The 24,354-nt window shown below is 33.0% G+C and overlaps 1 protein-coding gene across 1 annotated transcript in view; it reads left to right on the forward strand.

Annotated features, from left to right (window-relative positions):
- Positions 1 to 24,354, forward strand: part of LOC103606751 (leucine-rich repeat-containing protein 7-like) — a gene marked incomplete at its 5' end in the record, with an annotated part of 93,450 nt that overhangs the window by 45,558 nt on the left and 23,538 nt on the right. The window contains 2 exons of the mRNA XM_008591303.1: positions 4,109 to 4,198; positions 7,332 to 7,388. Of these exons, the coding sequence (XP_008589525.1) occupies positions 4,109 to 4,198; positions 7,332 to 7,388 (147 nt within the window). The remainder of the gene's footprint in view (positions 1 to 4,108; positions 4,199 to 7,331; positions 7,389 to 24,354) is intronic.

The raw sequence follows: 24,354 nt of genomic DNA on the forward strand, positions 1-24,354 counted from the left end.
AAAAAAAAAAATTCTTACTGCAGTACTCCAATTTCAGGTACCAAAATCTGTATTAATTTTCTAATGCTGTGTAACAAATTGCCACAACTTTAACAGCCTGTACCAAGACCTATTTATTATCTCTCAGTTTCTGTGGGTAAAGAATCTGGGCATGGCTTATCTGAGTTCCTTGCTTCAGAGTTTCACCAGGCCACAATCAACATGAACATATGGTTTTTCTTTTTCAGTCTGATCATATGGTGACTTACACTGATTAATTTTTGAATGCCAGCCCCACTTTTCATTCCAGGGATACACCCTACTCAGTCATGAAGTATTACTTTTTTACGTAATTGATGGCTTTGATTTGCTAATATTTGTTAAGGATTTTCCACCTATATCCATGACACATATTATTCTGAAGCTTCTTTTGTTGTAATTTCTTTGTCTAGTTTTGGTATCAGAGTAAAATCAACTTAATAAAATGAGTTGGAAAATGTTCTCTTTTATTTTCTATAACAGTTTTATAGAATTGGTATTATTTCTTCATTAAATATTAAATGATAGAATTTTTCAGCACAGCCATCTGGCCTGGAAATTATGTTATGAGAAAGTTTTAAATGACAGATTGAATTTCCTTAATAGCTATAGGGCTATTCTTACTACACGTTTCTTCGTGAGTAATCTTTAGGAGTTTGTGTTTTTCAGGAATTTGTACACTTCACATAAGTTTTCAAATTTATTGGCAGATCATTTTTCATAGAATTTTTTTATTGGCCTATTAATATCTATGAGTATAGGTTCTCTGGTGATGCTCTTTTATTCCTAATATTGGTAATTTGTGTCTTTATATTTTTGCTTGATCCATCTGACTAGAGATTTATTAATTTTATTGATATTTCCAAAACATCAGATTTTTGTTGCCTTGATTTTTCTACATTGCTTTTCTGTTATTTTCTTTGCCCTAAAAAATCTATAAAGTATTAGGTCATGAAACCCTGAAATATAAAAGTTACAGTTTTGAGTGTTACTATTTTAGTTTTTAGATGTGAATGTTATAGTACAGCCTGAATGCCTTAACTAAGTCATTGATGAAAATTACCATAATAAAATTGAAAGTAACTACTCAATGATAAAATCTAATGCCAATATTTATTTATAACCTACCATGTCTCAGGCTTTTACATACATTATTTCATTTTAATTTTCACAGCAACTTCATTATATAGATAAATATTACTATTACCTTTTTACAGACAGAAATGCATGAAGCCAGTACTTAAATTCCTGGGTTCCTTTTACTATATTTCACCATATCTGAAGAAGCATTTTTATTTGGTATAAATTAAAAGATACATTTTGATAATTTTGAAACATTCTTAATATTCAATAATGAGGGAATTGCTAATAAATTTAGGTACATCTATGGGTGGATGTGAAGGTATATGTAGTGTGACTATATTTCTCTGTTTGATCCTTGTTTACTCTTCTTGAGGTAGCGTATTTAATAATAGGTCTCTTTTAAATTTCAAAAGTGTTTAGCTTTTATTAAACTACTTAGTCACTCTCTACAGCAAAATTGAAAGATTATTATTAAGTAAAGGGAGAAATAATGATACAAGTTTGCAGTGATTTCACAATGGAAAATTAGAAAGAAATACATAAAATGGTAATCAAGGTTGTGTTAAGGAGGTGAAAGTATGAACAATACTTTTCTCTTTATTTTCCATATGTTCTGTAATACTGCTATATTAATTTTATAAGTTTAAGCTGTATAAATGAAAATGTTTAGATGTAAAATGCCTTTCCAGTTAAAGTAGAAGCTTTTACATTGGCTTCTTAATCACAGTGTTAAAATCGGTTCTTTCCTGTGGTTTAAATTGTTCTTTCTATTAAAGCTCAAAGGCTGGGGAACTCTGGGAAACAATATTAAACACATACCACAGAGTTGTCAAACACAATGGGTGAGGGAGCTGAGATATTTATATGCCTGTTAGTCATTAGTTGAGGACTGCTCCTGAGGGTCATTAACTCCCTGAAAAATGGCCCACTATGTGCACGAGCAAACCAGGCTCCAGCACCTAAGACAGCCTTCGAACAGGGAACAAGGGAATCAAATAGCTAATGCTAAAAGTCAGCAGTTGTTTCAGTGCTCACCAAAATGATAAAAGCAGAGAGATGTGGGTGGGGCACCAGTAGGAGAATGAGTGAAATAAATAAACATGTATTTCACTGAAGAGGAAACATGAATTTCTAATAAGCTTATGAAAAAAATCATAGCTTATCAGGGAAATGATAATATTACTATTTTATATCTATCAAATTGGCAAAAATTTAAAAAGCTAACAAAACCAAAGGTTAAGAAAGACATAGGAAAGAGAAGATCTCAGAAGCAATGCTGGTAATAGCGAAACAAAAAACTAGAAACAACTGTAATGTTCATTAGGAGAATTTTAAATGTATTGTGGTATATTTTTACAATGGAATACTATGCTATAATGACCAATCATTTACATCAAAATGAATGAATTTCAAATAACTAATGCTAATTTTTAAAAGTCTGAGGAAAACGTACACAGTGTGATTTGATTTATGTAATGTTCAAAAACATGCAAAACCACACAGCTTTTTTTAAGGAATTGTTGTAGTTAAAGTTCTTTGAAAAGGAGAAAAGTAAACATCATCCGAGAATCTGTGAGGCAAATAGGAAGGTGTAGTCAGAGAGGGTCACCCAGAGGGTTTCAAAAGTACTGGTTCTATTTTTTCATTCTATTGTGGAAACACATATATTATTTTGTGTATATAAAACATTTCATAACAGAAGATTGGGCAAAGGAAATCATGGAATGAAACAGATATAACGTCCCAGGAGTAAGAGGAGAAGGAGGGAAACTGTTGTACTAGAAGTAAAGAGAGAGAGAACAGTTAATGATGGCAACTGTTGCTAGGCAGTGTGGGATACAGGATGAAATGAAGCTAATGGAATTGGAACTTAAGAGGTCATCAGAGGCTTTGGTGAGTGCATTTTCAGTAATAGAGTTGGGGTAGATGCCAGAAAACAAGGGCTTGAGGAGTAGTAAAAAGCAAGGAGCATAGGCAGCTCTTTAAATAATTTTAGCAGTAAATACAAGGAGGGAGATAGGTAGTAATTTGAAGGAAAGACAACTTTGAAGACTATGTAGAAGTATTTTATAAAAGAACATAGTCAGAATTAGACCATAGATAGACGCATTAAAGATGCTTACACAGACGTTTACTTATAGGAAAAAATTCAGTATCCTTTAAGAAAATGTCTCCTGCAAAATCTTTAAATTACATCTTTCTTAGCAAAAAAGATTTAATATTTTAAATGATTATTTCATCTAATTTCTGAAATTTCCCCAAAGGATATTTTCTTAATTTTTCATGTCACTTATAGCCTTAATGATTCTACTTAATTATCTTTCCAGTGTTCTTGCTCATTTTTTAATAAACATGTGTTAGACCAATTTGAATCATAATGTGCATACATGTTGAGCCTGCATTAGAGAAATTATTAGGGGCTAGCATGTTAAGCTCGGTTGGTTACAGCATGGTGCTGATAACACCAAGGTTTAGGGTTCGATTCCTGTACCAGCCAACCTCAAAAAAAAAAAAAGTTATTAGTTACAGGGACAACATACTCCTTCCCTTTTCATATTGGTCAGCTTTAGTCATCACTGTAACAATCTGTAGGCAAATTTTAATGATTAAATGAAATAGTAAATAGATATTCTTGCCTGACTAGATATATGAATATTCTATCGAGGAAGGAATGTTAATTTTAAAATTACAAAACATGTCATACAACTTGAGATTTGCTGGTATGCATAAGGTTTAGCCAGCAGTAAGAGATGATATTGCTGACTTTGGCAGTGACATAAATCTCAGTATAGCAGAGCCACATGGAGGTGGGTGAATGCCATTTATTTTACTAACAGGCAAAATTTTCAAGCTGTAACAACATGCTCAATAAATTCTTCTATTACTGTGATACCAGAGGAGAGCTGAAAAATGTATTACGTTTCTATTTTTTCTCCTCAAAGATATATATTTGCTCTGTTTCTATAGCAACATCGATGCAGTGACTAAAACTTTAACTCCTTTTTAGACTCCCTGATGGTTTCACACAGCTTCTAAATCTGACCCAGCTGTACCTGAACGACGCCTTTCTTGAATTTCTCCCAGCCAATTTTGGAAGGTAAGAATAAGAAATTTAAATTATGCAATTTTATTTCACTTTAGGTAAGTGCTTTACCGGTGCCAGATGATGAGGCTTCAAAAGTGACAGTTGTGATTAAAGCAAAGGCTTCATTATTATTCAGTAAATGAAACTGTTAATTAATGAAACTTTCTTCAAAAAATAAAGTAAAATTAGGTCTTTAGATGGCATAATAATCAAATAATTCCTAGATGAGTAAAGAGTTAAATATTTAAAAAACAAAGCTAGAAATAATCTGGAAACAATGCAGGTGAATATTTATGGCTCTTGCATCAGAAAATAGTTTTTTAGGCCTAGAAGTAAAGAAAAATATCATAAATAGATAGATAGATTTGACAACCTAAATACTTTTAAAATAAAATAATGTCAGAAAACAAAAAAACTAAAATAAAAAATTAAACTGGGAAAATATTTCCACTATATACAGCAAACAAATTTGCATCCATAACACATAATGAATTCTTACGAACAAACATGAAGACAAAGATCACAGGGAAAAAAGGGGTGAATGACGTGCACGAGCAATTCATAAGGAAACATACAATGGCCAGTGAACCCATGAAAAATGTTTTTCCTCACAAATAATAAGTATAATACAAGTTATAAACAAGAAAGGGCCTTTGTGTTTTAACATATTGTAAAAACCATTTCTAGAGTACGAGATCAGAGATAACCTCTTGCTCTGCTAATGGGATTGCAGAATGTTATGACCTTTGTGCAGAGCCGTGTGCATTAAAAGCTTTGAAAATATTTACAGACATTGCCTTTGTAATTTATTTCTAGAAATGTCTCATGCCATCATCAGATGTTACAGTAGAATTTATGGACATGCATATTTATTGTTATTTACAATATGAAAAAAGTGGAATCACCCATCTGTCTAGGAGACTGGTTTAAATACATCATGGTCGATCCATGTGATAGTTCTACACAGCAATTAATAATCTTGTTTTAGGGAAACTTTTATTTTTAATTCCTATGATAAGTCTAGGAGTGTATTATAACAAAATATATAAACTATGTGTCCAATAGAATATGAATATGCATGAGATAAAAGACTAGTTCTTTAGAAATGAAATTATAGCTAATTTTAACTTTTGTCTTTGTATTTTTTCAATATTTTCCAGGTGGTTGGCAATGAACTTTTTTGTGTGTATAAAGATATAGCTTAAAAGCTAGGACATTTTAAGTTCATTGTCAACTGCATTTTTCTAAATGATTATCTTTGAAATTGTTTAAATAATATACTGGGCATAACTTTACACCTATCTGTTGATAGAAGCTAGTACATGACTCAGTGGAATAATGAAGTCACTTAACATGTAGCAGATTCCTTTTACATACAGAGAGCACATCAACATTTCCCAAATTCCTTTACTTTTGCAGATCATAATATCACAACATCCATGAACACCATGTACTTGAGCAGTTTTTCAAATTCACAGATCTTCAAATGAGCATTTACCTGACTTCTAAATGGATTGGCACTTCATGATTCATCTACATGAACTAGCGCGGTCCTTCTGGTACTGACCACGACACTACAATATGTTTTTGATTTATCAAGTCAGAGAATAGTTAATTATCCCCCTAAAATACTGTTTTTTTTTTGTCTTACATCTTTGTTAGTTCTCTTTAAGTAGTCCTAATATGAGGAAGAGGTTTGGGTAAACAGAAAACATAATACCAATACCAAAACCACCTGGAATTACAATTTAAATTTTGTGTAAATTATTTGCCAAAAATATGCTCTATTTTATTATTATAATCTAAAAAGTTTTTATCCTTCAAATGGGTAGTTTAATAACAAAATAAACCACTTCAGATTCTTTCCACAACCTAAGATTCTCTGCTCCTAAAAGACAAAATCAGCCACAAAATATCATCATACTAGTACAATTTTTGATAAATTTTGAGATATATTAATGTTTGAGAAACCTCTTTACTAGCAGCATTCCCATGCTCTAAAGAACTGAATCTCTTTATTTTACATGGATGTTAAGAGTTATGAGATTAAAATTAGATTGGAAATTTGATAGCAGGCAAAACAAAAAAGGGTGGAAAAGAGACCTAGATGAATACCTAAAATCACAGTAAATATTGGAGATTGTAGGTGAAATAGTTCAAATAGTGAAGTCCCAAGACATTAAGAATTCAGAGAATACAATTAACATCTGTTCTAAAGAAGTTTCATCAGAGTATATTTTAAAGGTCAGTATAGACGTGAATAACAATAATGTGTCCCAGACTGCAAACCTCAACAAGTAATTAAGTGTGTAATGTATTGTTAATCACAAATGTCACCAAGCAACAGGAACTATGAACACCTTATCCTCTTCATGTGATTTCCCCAATCCCAGCATTGTCACAGGAAAGATCATGCCACCGAATTTTAAGTGCATACTCTTTTCAGAAATATTAAAATGTTCACCTTAGTCAATGAAATACGATATGTTATAGCACTTCTTCCATTTGTAATTAATGAAAATAGTAATAGCTAATACTTATTAAAACCTATGATATACCAGGAATTATGCTTTACATATATTACATCATTTAATATTTGAAACCCTATAAATTTGGTACTGTTAACACACATTTGTAAATGAGGAAACTAAAGTTAAGAAGGGTTCATTAATTTGCTCAGTGTTACAGAGACAGAATATGAAAGAGTCTTGATCTCACACAGATTTGTTTTACCATAAAGCCCTCTGTGCTATATTATTTGCTTTTTAAACTAATCTATAGTTTCTTGAGGGGAAGTATTGCCATATTCTAGTGAACAATGCACCTGGTATTTAGTATATATTCAGTAATCAAAAACTAAACAACAGTAAATGTATTTTTGTGAAATATATGAAATTCAGAAGACTGGATTCAAAGATACCTTTGAAATATCTTCATTATCTTTAGGAAAAAGATATTTGTCATTGCCCGATTTTGACACAACCCTACTCATAATCAATTTGTTTTTTTTTTTTTAAATTTGTAACCAAGTAATGAATGTTTGGACATAGCTATTTAGATAATGATAAGGATAATTCACTTTACTATAGGAATAATTTTTTATATAGAAATATTAAGAAGTAATATTTTAAATTCATTTCTATAGACTTGTTAAATTGCGGATCTTGGAGCTAAGAGAAAATCACTTGAAAACTCTACCAAAGTAAGTGACTGGGTATTTTCTAAATCTTGAATTGTGATTTTTTTCACTAGTAGGAAAAATGACTACTTTTTTTTATTTTGGCTGTGTTTTGCCATTTTGATTGAGTTAATTATCCTACAAATTTTTCCAAAAGGATGAAAAGTATGGTGTTCTATAAAAGATTCATGTTGAATGAAAACGTATCCTGTCTTAAAAAACTTTATAATTCCAAGTAAAGGTGGGAAGAGACCATTTAAGGTACTTCTCATGGCTGAAGGATGATACATATCAGGAAATTATTGCACAAAACCTATGAAATTGCCACTTTTATAGCTGAAAAATAACAGTTTTACAGGATTTAACCTAGTAGGATGCATAATTTTTCAAGCTAATTTATGGATTTTGATTTTTTTTAGTTTTTAAATCCAGAATATGCCAGAAATACCAAGTAAAAAAGATTAAAATTTTTCAAGAGATCCTAACGTGGATCTCTTGTCAACAATGTTATATTTATATATTCTTGCAAATTGTTCCTTTTTACTATTTAAAATATGGCTTGTATATAAATACAGGATATTTTAAAGTAAAAACTAATTCTCAAAATTTTATGTAATGTTCAATTTAATAAAATGCTATGTTTCACCCTGCTTTGCCTTATTCATGTTTAACAATAGAATTTTGTGTTGTACAGAAATAATTATTTCTGAAAATTGAAAATTATTTAAACTGGATTTTTTTACTCAAATAAATAAGTATGACTTGTATATGCTATGATTAAAATATTGAAAGTACTATGTTGCTATTATTACCCTCCTGCAGTATTACAGAAAAATATTGACTATAGTGATTAATTTATCAAACATTTCAGAAGGACTTAGAGACCTTCCAGTGCTGAACCAAAGCTTAATTTTATTTTTTGCTTTTTAAATCCTTTCCCTAAACAAATTAGACTGAATTTCGTTTTTCAATTGATATGTCAATAAAATATTTTCAAGTACATTTTTTGCATATCATTATGTATAAAAATTTTGTCATTACAATAAAATAATAACATACCTGTAGTAATAAAAACTTTCAATAATGACATGGATTCCATTTAAATACACGCACAGAGAAAATACATCTTTTCATTGCACCATAAGTGGAAAACAGAGAACTTGGAAAGGAGGAAATGTTCCCACATCTTGATACCCTGTACTTTTGAGCAATGCCTTTCCCTAAGCCAAAGTATGGTGCATGGGCCAAACCCAAGGCTCCTGTCTCAGGCTGAGGTCATACACAGAGGTGGGAACATGGTTGAAAGTGTTGTTTGTTCAAGCATCAGTCTCCCGCAAACACAGCTAGTGCCACTGTTTCCATTCCTACTGCTTTTGTTTGCCACATTTAATATAAAGTGGAAACATGGGTAAGTGAAAGCTAAACCAAAATTAAGGAGAGAATATTGAGTGTGCAGAGTGAATCCTTTACCCTTCGCTCTCAAATAATGGCTTTGATTTGAAATATAAAATAAAACCGACATACATTGTCAGGTTTTTAAATGAATATTTTTGAAAGATAAATTTTACATATGAATTAAAACCTGATGTAGATAGATAACATGGACTTTACATGAAAGAGCTGTGTGAATAATTCAGAATAATGATTAACAATGCTCATACTTGGTACGTCAGTATTTTGTAGGTTTAAGACTGTGGCCCAGTGTTATACAGAATTAAAATAAGTGAAATATGGCATAAATCATTTTTGGTATAGAAAAACAATGTAAACATCTATTGGAAATGACACTGGGTCTCTTTGATAAACTGTGATGCATACATAATTTGTATAGCTGTTAACAGTGTTTACATTTCAAGAAACATTTTCAGTTATCTGTAGTCTACTGCATTATAACTTTCCGACAAAAGTCTAAAAAACCAAGTATAGGCATAAAATGTGGAGAACTTTATTTTAGTTTTAGTGTTCATAGAACAAGAATTATGGAAAGAAGTTCTGTCCTGAATAAAAATAAACTGTGATTTCACTATGTATTATATACCTTCTGATCACCGATCTAGACCTGCAATTTAGAGCTATGTGAGAGCTTTCAATTTTCTTTTATTTTGCACTTCTGAGGAAAATAAGGTAAAAATGTATTTGGGGGGAAATAATTTTTGTTTTATAATAACTACTCCAAGAAAATACAACTTATGATTTCCCCAAGGATACAAACAAGATGCCAGGTCTCTAGTGGCTCTTGAGGGATTTTCTCTTCTTTTCATTTTTTGTCTTAAAGCTTATGTGCCTGGCAGTCTCTGAAAAATGTAAAAGTGTGTAAGAATGATGATATCTGTTGAAATGTGTATCCTTTAAGCAAACTGACAGGCACATTTTGATGTATGCAGATTCTAGAATCAATTTTTTCAGATAAAAGTTTGTTTTATAAAGTTTCTTACATGTTCCTTTATGATCACTTATTTAGATATATCAAGGAGTGGTAAAATTAAATTCCTCAGATGTACATTTGCTTAAAATCATTACAATGATCAGGTCTTGATTATATGTGATAACTGAGCACATTGAACATCTGAAAAAAACTACATAACCCTCCCCTCCCCCAAAAAACCATCAGATTTCATGATACATTTTTACCCATAGAAGAATTATCCTTTTAATTATGGCTTTTGATAGGGAGAATTCAAATGAACATTAGATGTCAAGGGAAAACTTAGCCTTTGTTTATTTGTTTTATTCATTTGTTTGCTTATTTATTTCTTCCTTCATTCGTTTGTTTGCTAAAGAGTTTCTGAGAGTCAGGAATCCAGGAGAGGCTGAATTCTGGGTGGTTCTATCTCAGGGTGTCTGACAGGTTGCAGATAAGCTGCCGATTGGGCTCCAGTCATGTAAGGGCTTGACTTCTCTAGAGAATTTGCTTCTAATCTCACTCAAGTGATGATTGGCAGGTGTGCTTCTCACAGGCTATAGACTGGAGGCTTCAGTTCTTTGCCACATGGGTTTCTCCATAGGGCTGCTCTCAATGTGGCAGCTTGTTTACCCCAGAGCAAATGATGGGGGGGTGGGGGGGGGAGAGGGAGTGAGAGAGAGAACGTGAGAGCGTCCAAGACAGAAGGCTTGATCTTTTTATAATCTAATCTCAGAAGTCACTACCATGACTTCTGCCATATGCTATTGGTCACAGAGACAAAATATGGTGCAGTGTGGAAGAGAATGACATAGGGGTGTGAATACCAGGAGGAAGGGATTATTGGGGGCCATTGTAGAGGTTTCTACCATGCCAGGTCTGGTGCTCAGCATTGCTGGTCTAGAAATTCAGTTTAGGCAGTAGACCAGATACTACATATGCAGGAGGCTGACTCACACAAATCAAATTCATAGGAGATGTTATCTTGGCACAACACTCCCTCTTTTCCATAACTGTTCAGCTATATTTGTGCTCCTTCTTAACAAAACGAGTTTGTTCCTTTTGTGGAGCTTTTAGACTGGCTGTTTGTCTATCTGACTAGAATCTCTTAGCACAAATCTTTGCATGATTAGATCTTCCTTATGATTCATGTCTATCTTTAGATGTTACCTCCTCAGAGGCCTTTCCTGAACACATCACATAAAATTGTCCCCTCTCAGTCTTTATACCATTTCACTATTTCATTTGATTTTCTTCATAGCACTTATGGGTCTCTGAATGATTTTAACTCTTTGTTTACTTGGAGATTATTTCCTCAGGATAATGTAAGCACCATTAAAGAGAGGGTTTTTTTTTTTTTTTTTTTTTTTCTGTTTTGTCACTGTTGGATCTCCAGTGCCCCAAACAGTGCCTGAAATACAGCAGACATTCAATAAACAAACCAGAATGCTGATTTATTGATTCACAATGTGAAATGTGTGTCATGTGACATGGATATTCTGTGTCACTTGGTTATTTATCCCTATAGAAAATTATATAAGAAGCCAAATATTATACTCAATGAGTCTTTGGTGAGCATCTGAAGTCAGACAAGGACAAGTGTTGGAGTTCTCGATAACTGATCTCCCAACCCTGAATTTTAAACCTACACACACACACACACACACACTCCCTCTCTCTCTTTCTCTCAGATGTTTTCCAGTTAGACATAGTAGTTAAGGCATGACAAGGTAGGAAAATAACTTAAAATTAAGAAAATTAATATTTATGATAACTAAAGAAAATCCAAAAGTAGTATAACATTTGCTTTTTTTTATTAAAATGTGACACACTTAGTCAAGAAACAGAATATATGTCAAGATAAAAATGAAGGGATGAGTGATTTTTTAAAATAAAATATAGAAACTATTTCTATAGAACTAACATAATAGCCTGTAAATGGTTTGTAATAATGGTGGATTTTATCTTTAAATAAAATTGTTCTGTATTTGTGAGAAAAAAATTTCTAATACCTTAAAGTTAAAATAAGGCCTCATCCATTAACGATTTATTAAGGCTATGGCTAAGTTTGTTTCAACTTGAGCTAAAATATATTATGTAAATTCATATATAATAGTTGTGAAAATATGAAGTAATATGGAGAATAGGAGGCATAGATTAAGCTAATACTGATGTTCATGTCTGTCCTGCCTCCTAATGCACAAGGTTTTTTTTTTTTTTTTTTTTTTTTTTTTTTTTTTTCTTTTTCCGTGTCCGGCAACGGATCGCAACCCTCAGTGTTGCCCCCGTACCGGACCAGGGACCGGCAACGGGATCGCAACCCTCGGCGTTACTTCCCAAGCGGCACACTATCCAGTGTGCCACCGGGCCGGCCCCCTAATGCACAAGGTTTGAAGTGAGAGACCTTGGTGTTCTTTTATAAAACTGAGAAGAATGTTTCAAATATGTTCCTGCAGGATCACTGTAGCAATATCTGTAAAGCCTGATGAATATATACAAAACGGGAAAAATGGATGAATTTGGTGGATAAAGAACTTTAAGAGAGTTGGAAGAAGGGGTTTAAAAGGGACAGGTGATAAGTCAATAGTAGTGACAACCTCACTTGGGTCATGTACCCTTTAAGAATCTGAAAAAGGTGATGGAATCTAGGAAAGTACTAATACTAAAATTTCAGTTGTATCTATTTCCAATATATTCACAACCCATTGTGAATTTTCACATATATATTTTCACCTAGAAGTAGATTATTCGGCTGTTTATATAAAATAAGCCACATCAAAATACCTAATATAAAGAACACCAAAAAAGAGGGACCTCCCAATTTTAGAGCAGGAAATTTGTCAAATGGATCATTTTAATCATACAACTGTTTCCGGAATATTCACTCAAGAAGAGAACATGTTATAATTTTCTATGGGGTTGTTAATAGAATTATATTTCATTGTTATCTATGAAGTTTTTGAACTTTCCATAGTAAAAATTATTAGGGAACAATTTAAAAGAAAATTTTCCCAAGCTCAAGCATGAATACTTCTTTGAAGCTACTGAACCATGTGTGCTAGGTAACTAGTAAATGGTGCATCTATTACTTACGTGATTTTACTCCTTAGACATCATTGTTTTTTATTTTTTTATTTTTTGCGGCTGAACTGTTCAAGGATCCGAATCTTTGGCCTTGGTGTTACCAGCACCATGCTCTAACCAAGTGATTTTCCTCCTAAAAACAAAAGTTCAGAGACTTTACAGTATTTCCCTTCTGTGAGTATCTAAGGACCTACACACTATACACATATAATCAGAATGTGCCAATACATTGTACCTTAACTGGACATACTCTAAGGAAAAAGATTCACTTTGAATTATAGATATAAACTAAAACCAGTGCTTCATTGAAGCACTATTAATGAGATAATTTGGATCATGAAAGTCAAGAAAAGACAGATTGAGAAGACTAAAGAGACATTATAACTAAAAGCAATGTGATTCTGAAAAATCTGAATGTGGACAACTGAAAAAACTGGAATGGGGTCTGAGGATTAGATGGTAGCAATGTACCATTGTTAATTTCCTTATCTGGATGGTTGTATTTTGGTTGTGTATGAGAATGTCTTTGTAGGAAATGCACACTAAAGTATTTGTGTATGATGGAGCACCAGATTGGAAACTTATTGTTAATTAGTTAAGGAAAAAAAGTGATTTTTACGTATTTTAAACTTTTCTGTAATATTATAATTGTTTCAACATAAAAACATTTTTTATTATTGTCCTTTGATTTTATTTATTTTATTTTTATATTGTGGAAAGAACGCTTAACATAAGATCTACCCTCTTAAATTTTTAATTGCAAAATACAGTATTGTTAACTAAAGGCACAATGTTGTACAGCAGATCTCTAGAACTTGTTCATCATGCATAACTGAAACTTCATACCCATTGAACGACAACTCCTCATTTGCTTCTCCACAACCCTTGGCAACCACCATTCTACTCTGTTTCTATAATACTGACATTTTAGATACTTTATATAAGTGGAATCACACAGTATTTTTCATTCTGTGACTGGCTTATGTCACTTAGCAAGTCCATTCATGTTCTCACATATGGCAGGATTTCCTTCTTTTTTAAGGCTGAATAATATTCCACTGTACGTATATACCACATTTTATTTGTCTGTTCATTCGTTCATTGGACATTTAGATTGTTTCCTTATCTTGGCTATGTGCAATAGTGATGCAGTGAACATGGGAGTGCAGATATCGCTTCCAAATCCTGATTACCTAGATAAAGGTTTGCAAATTTTGTTGATCCTTTTAAAGAATCAACTTTTGGTTTCGTTGCCTTTCTCTATTGTTTTTTAAGTGCCTATTTCATATATTTCTGTTGTTATCTTTGTTATTTCCTACTTATATTTGCTTTTGGTTTAGTTTGCTCTTCTCTTTCTGTTTTCTTAAGGTAGAAGTTTACATTACTGATGTACAAGGAGTATCTCCGTATTCTTCCAATTGCATGTGAATCTACAATTATTTCAATAAATATTTTAATTTAAAAAATCCTGATTACGATTCTTTTGGATATATTCAGAAGTGTGATTTCTGGATAATATGTTGGTTCTATTTTTTCATTTTTCAGGAACATGTTCACCATAATTTGCCATACTATTTTCCATGGTGGTTACACCATTTTACAATATACCAGAGGGAACATAAAAACTTACCTTAAAAAGCTATTTTCAAAGATTAATTCTTTAAAGTAAAAATAAAATACACAGAGAAATTATCAGCTGCATTTCTGAAATACTTGTAGATATGTAGGGAAAGGGGACAGTTTGTATTTATGTACTAAAATGCTTAAATATTTATAAAAATGAACATTTCAGTGGTAATGGTTCTACATATGTGTGTAATTTGTGTATTAATTTTTTTAACTTGAATGTCAATAAATATTCTATATTCATAATTATCACTCAATTTTCTAAAGTATTCATTTCCAAATAACATTTTTATTTTTTGTATAAGTTCTTTTATTTTTTTTTTGATAAGATTATTCCATAAGCAGACTTACCTAAAATATAATGGATTTGCCATGTTTTCTTTTTTTTTAACTCTCCCTTCCTTTGTTATTGTACTACCAGTTACCACTACTAATATAATAAAGAAAAATTTTAAAATTAATATGTATTCAGAACTGGACAAGCGTGACTAAGTCAGATTCTATTTTCATTTCAGCACGCTATTAATGAATTTATCTCATTTGGCGTTATGTTACTCTACGGGCTATTTCAGTGAAATACATCAATAGGTTCCTTAGTGCTATAGTCACAAAACTTCTACTGTCAGACACAGCTTACAAAATGGCTTTTTGCTGTTTCTATTAATTCTTTTTTTGTAATTCTGTTTCGTAACTGTAATACATAATTGGATACTGTGTGTTTATGTAATCTCATTAACTTATACTTTTACCAATTTATGTCAATTTACAAGGCATGGTGTTATTGCTGAATCCATGTTACCCTCCCATTTTGAGTTATCTGTATCAAATTGACAATATGACAGGCTAAATAAGCATGGTTAACCTTATTAGTGCTCTCTGGTTTTAGAGAATTATACCTAGAATCTCTTTACTTCTCATTCGGTGTTGTATTTATAATTCAATTGAAATAAGTGATAATTATGACATTCTATATTTAAAAGCATTCTATAAATTACAATGCATTATCACAGTATAATCATTACAGTCCCTTCTAAAATATCAAACACATGCTCTCCAAAGATTCACAAAAGGAAAGTCTGTGAGCTCTCTGTCTTGTGAACTAATTGTATTTTTGTAAGTCTTATACGCTCAACATAAAATTAAGACTGAGAACATTGTAGTTAGCTAAGGTTGTGTCAAGTCCAATGAGGAAGCTAAAGGGAGAGGGCACAAGGCCAAGTAACACCATGATATACAATTGCTCTTTTCAGAGTACTTCAATCAATAGCTGCTCTGATCCCTGGTGATTAAATTTACCACAAGATAAAAACTGACTGATCTAATTATGAGGTTGAAAGAGCTGTGGCTTCAGCTTCATAATATCTCAAGGCTTAGTCTCTCATGGAACAATTAGACGTACTCTTAGTTTGTTTCACCTGAGAAGAAAAATAAAGAATTTGAGTGGGTATATACTTTGCAGTCAGACAAACCTGGATTCATATTCAGGCTCTTGTTCTTTGTTTATGAGTTCTTGACCTTCTCTGAACCTCAGTGTCCTTATTTGTAAAGAGCACTGGGTATCATTACCTCTTGAAAACTGGAAATCATAGTTTGGGTAATAGTTGAGGAAAATAAGGCTTGTTATCATTTAGAGCCAGGATTTTTTTTTTTTTACTTGAAAGAGAATTGATTATATGTATTTGTGGGGTACAGAGTTGAATATCAATACCTATGTACAATATGTGATGCTCAGATAAGGATAATTAGTATATTTGTCATTACAAAACATAATCATTCTTTGTGTCCATTATCCAATTTCTCGCTAACGACACCTCCCCCTACCCCTTTCCCACTTCTCGTACACACAGTTCTGTTCTCTCCTTTGCAAGTTCAATGTATTACTGAGATCGTTGTACCTTCCTTTATTTTTTATTTTTTTATTTTTTATAGAATCATAATTGATTATACATATTTTAGGGATTCAATGTTGACATATGTTGATCAAATCAATACTACTAGTATGCATATTGTTACAAATTGTAATTATTCTTTATGCCCCTTGTCCAATCGCCCCCAACCCCCTCTCCTTCCCCGCTCTCACCACTGATAACCCTAGATTTCTTCTCTCCTTCTGAAAGAGTAATGGTTACTTTGTTGATTTGTTGCCTAGGTGATCTGTCCAATGCTAAAAGATGTGTTCAGGCCCCCCAATATTATCATAGAGCAGATGCTTCTTCTGTCACTCTGGCATGGGCTTTGTGGAGAGAGATATCCTATTCTTTTCTTGGTCTCTGCTGGTGACTCTCCTGTAACAATGCACTCCAGTGGCTGGCAGCCCATCTGCATGGTGGTTGTGATGTCTAGCCATGTTCACAGCACCTGAGTTTACTGTGGTGGCTGTTGTGGGCCACCCACATGGAGGTGATGTTTTTGGCATGCTCCTTGGCACTGGTGGTGTGCCTGGATATGGGTGGGGGGTTCCGGTCCCTGACTCCATACCTCATGTTCCCTGGAAGGCGCTGAGGCACTGGCAGTGTGCCTGGATGTGGGCAGGGTTGTCTGGTCCCCAGCTCCATCCCTGGGCCCCCAGACAAGTCCCAAAGCGCTGACAGTGTGACTAGATATGGGAATGGGGTCCAGTCCCCTAGAGCCAGAAAAATTTTTAAACAAAAGTGGTACTCACTAGCACTTAGAAAATTTGGGTGTGTGCAAGAAAAGATTGGCATGAGTTATATATTTTTTCATTTTATCTCATAACAATCTATTTATCAGGAAAGAACTGGTGTTATTTTATAGTTCTATTAATAATGAAGTATTAAAAATAATGTGTGATGTTTTCTTTTTTTTCTAGCAGATCTGTGATGAGAACTCAATCGGACAATTGTCTCTCAACCCCAATAAAGTGTATAAAAAGTTTAACTAAATATCTATTCAGTAATTCTTAAAGACTTTCTAAAATTGGTCATTTCTTTGGGTAAATATTGAACTTACATACTAAAAGATGTGATAAAAATTAATAAAATACTGAACAAGTATCAGGAAAGGCACATATCTACCATTTGTGTCTTCATGTACTTTAAATAAATTCATTCACCACAGATTTGTAAATTCAAACAATTCAATGTGGATACTTGTTCTAAAGATGACTTCATGGTCTCAATATCAATGTAATATCTTACCAGAGACATGTTCTGAAATATCAGACTAATATGAACATTGTCTCAGTGTCTCAGGCCAGAAAAATATTTGAAGAACTTTATTAACAGATCTACTCCTTGGTCTTTGTGCTGATGAATTACAAACATTGATTTCCAACCTGAACTTTCTGCTTAAATTCCAATTTCATATTCCAATAGCCAAATATCAAATGGAATATTTACCACATGTCAAAACTGAAATCATCCTCATCTCTCTCCTCCACCCACCACTCCAAAATCAAATCAAACCAACCAGACAGAAATCCTAGGCTTCTTGTTACACACTGCCTAATGACAGCATCATCCATCGAATCAAAGAAATTAGAAATATCAATCCTCTTTTCCTCTGCCTAATCACTAGCCATCAACTTATGTCATATCTAAGCACTCTTTCCTTCTCACTATTACCACCCTTCCTGAGTTTCTTAAGAATAATTTGCCTCCAACAATTACAACTCCCTCTCATCTTCACCATTAAAATCTATTTTCCTTATTGCCAGAGCTTTCTTATAAAACATACCGTGACACATACTGATTTAAAAGCCCACAAGAACTGCTCACAGTTTTCAGAAGACAACATGGCAAGATCCTTTATAGTTTGGAGTCAAAATCTCTAGCTTCATCACCTCCCAACATTTTCACCATCCCACAGGGTCTCCATGCTACATCCAATAGGTTATGCCCCTTTATATGTCTAAACATCTTTCTTGGGACCTTCCCCTTTTCTGTCTGTAAAACTCCAAATAATCTTGTATCTTTCCCATCACTTTCACTATGAAATTAATCATAGATTCTGCATTCAGAGTGGTAGCTTAGAGATTATGCTAGAGGAGTTTTTTCAAGGCAAAGTTTCCACAGCAATTTAGATCTAATTATAGTTTTATTCAGAAATCTAATAAGCTTAATTTTGTGGGGGTTTTTTTTGTCATGTTGAATATATTATCTGAAGCCCCGACTCCAAAGTCCAACTGTCAAGTAAATAATTGCTAAGCAGTGTGCTCTCCCTTCCCAATCACAAATTCTGTAAAGGCATAGTCTCAGCAATAGTGGACACTCAACAAGTATTGGTGAATTCATTTTCACCAGGTCCCTTTTATGATATTTTGGTAGGTGCAGGAAAAAACTGAATTTCAGCAGATATGTGTTATTACAGCTCTTTGAAAGATGTCCCTGCCACCGATGCTTTGACTTTTACTTTTAAAAAGGACTGCTCAGGAGTAAACAACTACCTCATTATTGATAGTTGGCTTAATAAGACACACTAAAACAGATGAAATATATCTAACTCTCCATAGATTTTCTGCTTTCTTCATGTCTACTCTCCTCTCTATTCAAGTCAGGGTTATTTCAGGTCTTTCAATATGCAAAATACATCTTTAAAAAGCTTGGTTTTCTGTTGAACAGATGCAAGGGGAATATTTCTGAATTGCTATAGTTTTCCACAGTTTCTGTGACATTTAAGATCAGTGCCTAAGCAATATTAAAAATAAAAATTCACATAAGATGTTAACTTTATGATATTAATTTCTTTGCATGCACATTTTATATTTCCCATTGGTAGCATGAAGTTTTAGTTTATTCTTTCATGGCTTTTTAAAAAATTTTAATGTATTTTTTATTGTACATTTTTATGGGATACAGTTTATTGTTTCAATATACACATATGTTGTATAATGATCTAATCAGAATAGTAAGCATATCTGTCACCTAAACGTTTATCATTTCTTTGTGGGATTAACATTCAAGATCCTCTTTACTGGATATCTTTAAATATACAACACAATATTATTAGCTATTGTGACCCTAGGTCACCAGAATTAATTCTTCCTATCTAATTGTAACTTTGTAAATTTATAGCAGTCCACCAGCCCCCCGCCGTTCTCTAGCTTTGGTAACCACTATTTATTTCTTTCATTTTTCTTTTTTAATTTATTCTTCTTAATTGACCATTGATAATTGCATATATTTGTGGAATATAATATGATATTTGGGTACATTCATAGTGTGTGCAATGATCACATCAGAGTGCTCAATATACCCATGATCTCAAAAATTTGTCACTTTGTGTTAGGAACATTCAGCATCATCTCGACTAGCTGTTCAAAGATACACAGTACCTTGTGGTTAACTGTAGTCTCCCTATATTACTATAGAACACTAGAGCCCATTCATCCTATATCTCTAGTATTTTGTATTCACTGACCACCCTCTCTTTATCTCCTTCTTCATTTCCCCACCCCCCCCCCCCCCCCCCCCCCCCCCCCCCCCCCCCCCACCCCCCCCCCCCCCCCCCCCCCCCCCACCACCCATTTGTCACTTTGTGTTAGGAACATTCAGCATCATCTCGACTAGCTGTTCAAAGATACACAGTACCTTGTGGTTAACTGTAGTCTCCCTATATTACTATAGAACACTAGAGCCCATTCATCCTATATCTCTAGTATTTTGTATTCACTGACCACCCTCTCTTTATCTCCTTCTTCATTTCCCCCCCCCCCCCCCACCAGTCTCTAGTAACCTCTATTCTGCTCTACTTCTGTGAAATCAATTTTCTTAGCTTCCATATATGAATGAGGACATGTGGTATTTCTCTCTCTGTGCCTGGATTATTTCACTTAAAATAATTTTCTCCAAGCTCATCCATGTTGCTGCAAAGGCAGAATTTCATTCTTTTTTATGGCTGAGTAGTATGCCATTGTGTATATATACCACATTTTCCTTATCCAATCACCAATGGAAGCATATTTAGGTTGTTTACAACTCTTGGCTAATGTGAGTAGAGCTGTGATAAACATTGGAGAACAGGTGTCCCTTCAACTTGTTGGTTTCCATTCCTCTGAATATATACACAGTAGTGGGATTGCTGGATCATATGGTAGTTCTTCTATCTGTACTTGATAGAGAAGTCTCCATACTGTTTTCCATAATGGCTGTGCTAATTTACAGTCTAACCAACAATGTATAAAGTTCCCCTTTCTCTGCATCCTTGCCAGCATTAGTTACTATCTGTCTTTTTGTTAATAGCCATTTTAACTGGAATGAGATCTCATTGTGGTTTTGATTTACATTTCTCTGATGATGAATGATGTTGAGCATTTTTTCACATGCCTGTTGGCCATTTGTATGTCTTCTTTCAAAAAATGTCTATTCAGTTCCTTTCCCCATTTTTACTTGGATAATTTTTCTTTATTATTGATTTGAGTTATTTGTATATTGTAGATATTCATCTCTTGTTGGATGCATAGTTTGCAGATATTTTCTCCCATGCTACAGGCTGTCTTCTCACTCTGTTCATTGTTTCCTTTGTTGTACAGAAGTTTTTAGTTTGATATAGCCCATTTGTTAATGTTTGTTTTTCTTCCCTGTGCTTCTGAAGTATTATTCATAAAGTCTTTGTCTAGAACGAAGTAATTGCCCCTGTGTTTTCTTCTAGAAATTGTATAATTTCAGGTCTTATATTTAAGTCTTTAATCCATTTTGAATATGTTATATGGTGAGTGATGGGGATCTTATTTCATTCCTCTGTGTATGGGTTGCCAATTTTCTAGGCACTATTTATTGAAGAGACTGTCCTTTCCCCAACGAATGTTCTTGGCTCCTTTGTCAAAAATCATTTGGCTGTAGGTATGTGGATTTATTTCTGAACTTTCTATTCTATTCCATTGATCTATGTGTCTGTTTTTGTACCAATACCACACTGTTTTAATTACTATCACTTTGTAATATAATTAGAAGTTAGGAAGTGTGGTACCCCCTGTTTTGCTCTTTATGCTCAGGATTGCCTTGGTTATTCAGGGTCTCTTGTTCTATCTAAATTTTTGAATTATTTTCTCTGTTTTTGTGTATGTCATTTGTAATTTGATGGGAATTGTATTAAATGAGCATGGGATATCTTTCTATTTTTGTGTGTCTTTAATTTCTTTAATCAGTGTTTTGTAGTTCTCATTGTAGAGGTTTTCCACCTCCTTGGTTAAATGTATTCCTAGGTATTTTGTTGTTGTTGTTGTTGTTGTTGTTGTTGTTATTGCTATTGTAAATGGGATAGCTTTCTTGATTTCTTTTTCTGCTAGTTCGTTGTTGATATACAGAAGTACTACTGGTTTTTGTATGTTGATTTTGTATCCTACAACTTTACTGAATTTGTTTATCAGGTCTAGGAGGTTTTTGGTAGTCTTTAGGTTTCTGATTATACGATTTCTTTTTCTGCTAGTTCGTTGTTGATATACAGAAGTACTACTGGTTTTTGTATGTTGATTTTGTATCCTACAACTTTACTGAATTTGTTTATCAGGTCTAGGAGGTTTTTGGTAGTCTTTAGGTTTCTGATTATACAAAATCAGGTCATCTTCAAACAGGAACAACTTGAGTTCCTCCTTTCCAATTTGGAAGCCATTTATTTCTTTTTCTCATCTGATTTCTCTGGCTGGGACTTCCAGTACTATGTCAAGTAGAAGTGGTGAGAGTGGGCATCTTCATCTTCCAGTTCTAAGGGGAAAGCTATTAACTTTTCCCTGTTCAGTATAATATTAGCTGTGCATTTGTCATATTAAGATACTTTCCTTTTCTACCTAATTGTTGAGAGTCTTTATCATGATGGGATGTTGGATTTTATCAAATGTTCTTTATGCATTTATCAAGATGATCATATACTTTTTTCTTTCATTTTGTTAAAGTGATGTATTATGTTTATTGATTTGCACATCATGAAGCATTCTTGCATCTATGAGATAAATCTCTCTTGATCATGGTGTATAATCTTTTTGATGTGCTATTGGATTTTGTTTGCTAGCATTTTATTGAGGATTTTTGCATCTGTTTTCGTTAGGGATATTGGTCTGTAGTTTTCTTTTTTTGTTGTGTCCTTGCCTGGTTTTGTTATCAGGGTAATGCTGGCCTCATAGTATGAATTTGGAAGAATTCCATGCACTTCTATTTTTTGAAATAGTTTAAGAAGTATTGGTATTTCTTTAAATATTTCATAGAATTCAGCACTAAAGCCATCTCATCCAGGGCTTTTCTTTGCTGGGAGATTTTAATTACTGATTCTAGATTGTTGCTTCTTATTGGTCCATTTATGTTTTCTATTTCTTCTTGGTTCTGTCTTAGTAGGACTTATGTGTCTAGGAATTTATTCATTTCCTCTAGGTTTTTGTATTTATTTGCATGTAGTTGTTCATAATAGTCTCTGATGATTCTTTATTTTTCAGTGCTAGTTGTTGTAATATCTCTATTTGTGCTTCTGATTTTTTTTATTTTGGTCTTTTCTCTTTTTTTCTTGGTTAGTCTGGCTAATGGTTCATCATTTTTATTTATCTTTTCAAAGAAACAGCATTTGTTTGATTGATTTTTTTGTGTTATATTCATAGTCTAAATTTCATTCATTTCTTCTCTGATTTTTATTATTTATTTTCTTCTACGTATTTGGGGTTTTCCTGCTTTTCTATTTCCTTGAGATGAATTTATTTGAAAACTTGTTTATTTGAAATCTTTCTCTTTTTTTGATATAGATATTTATTGCTATAAACTTTCCTTTTAATACTGCCTTGGCTGTATCCCATAAGTTTTGATATGTTGTATTTCTGTTTTCATTAGTTTTGGGAACTTTTTTGATTTCCTTCTTAACCTCTTCTTTGACCCATTGGTTGCTCAAAAGTATGTTTCCTAATTTCCATATATTTGTGTAGTTTTGTAAGTTCCTTTTGTTATTGATATCTAGTTTTATTTCACTATGGTCAGAAAAAATACTTGTTATGATTTTGAATTTTTTGAACTTGTTGAGACTTATTTTGTGGCTAACACATGATCAATCCAAGAGAATGTTCTATGCACTGATGAAAACAATGCATTCTGCAAGTGTTGAATTAAATGGTCTGTATATGTCTGCTAGATCCATCAGGTGTAGGGTGCTATTTAAATCCAATGTTTCTGTGTTGATTTTCTGTCTCAAAAATCTGTTCAATGTTGAGAGTGGAGTGTTAAAGTCCCCAATTTTTATTACATCGGTGTCTATCTCTCCCTTTAGATCTGATAATATTTGCTTTATAAGATCTGGGTGCACTATTGTTGGGTGCATATATATTTATAATTATTATATCTTCCTGCTGTATTGCACCCTTTATCATTATGTAGTGCCCTTCTTTTTTAATGTAAACTTTGACATTAAAGGTTTTTTTACCTGATATGAGTATAGCTACCCCTGCTTGCTTTTGTTTTCCATTTGAATGGAATATCTATTTCTATCCCTTCACTGTCATTCTATGTTTATCTTTATAGGTAGGTAAGGTTTGTTTCTTGTATGCAGCATGTGGATGGATCACATTTTTTAATCCATTCACACAATCTATTTTTTTTAATTGGAGCATTTCATCCATTACATTCAAGGTTGTTATTGATAATTGAGGTCTTACTCCTGGCATTTCTTGGTTGTTTTCCAGTTGTTTGGTGTATCCTTTGTTCTTCCTCTCTCAATGTTTATCCTTGTAATTTAGTTGTTTTTTATATAGACAAGGTTTGATTCCTTTCTCGTTCTTATTTGTGTATCTATTCTGCCAGTAAATTTTATATTTTCAGGTATATTCATGATGGTTATTATTGTTCTTTCTCTTCCATATATAGGACTCCTCTAAGCATTTTTTTGTAAGGCCAGTCTAGTGGTGATGAATTCCTTTTATTTTTGTTTATCTGAGAGACTATTTCTCCTTCA

The sequence above is a fragment of the Galeopterus variegatus genome, unplaced genomic scaffold (assembly GCF_000696425.1).
Source record: "Galeopterus variegatus unplaced genomic scaffold, G_variegatus-3.0.2 Scaffold6822, whole genome shotgun sequence".
NCBI classification, from domain to species: domain Eukaryota; kingdom Metazoa; phylum Chordata; class Mammalia; order Dermoptera; family Cynocephalidae; genus Galeopterus; species Galeopterus variegatus.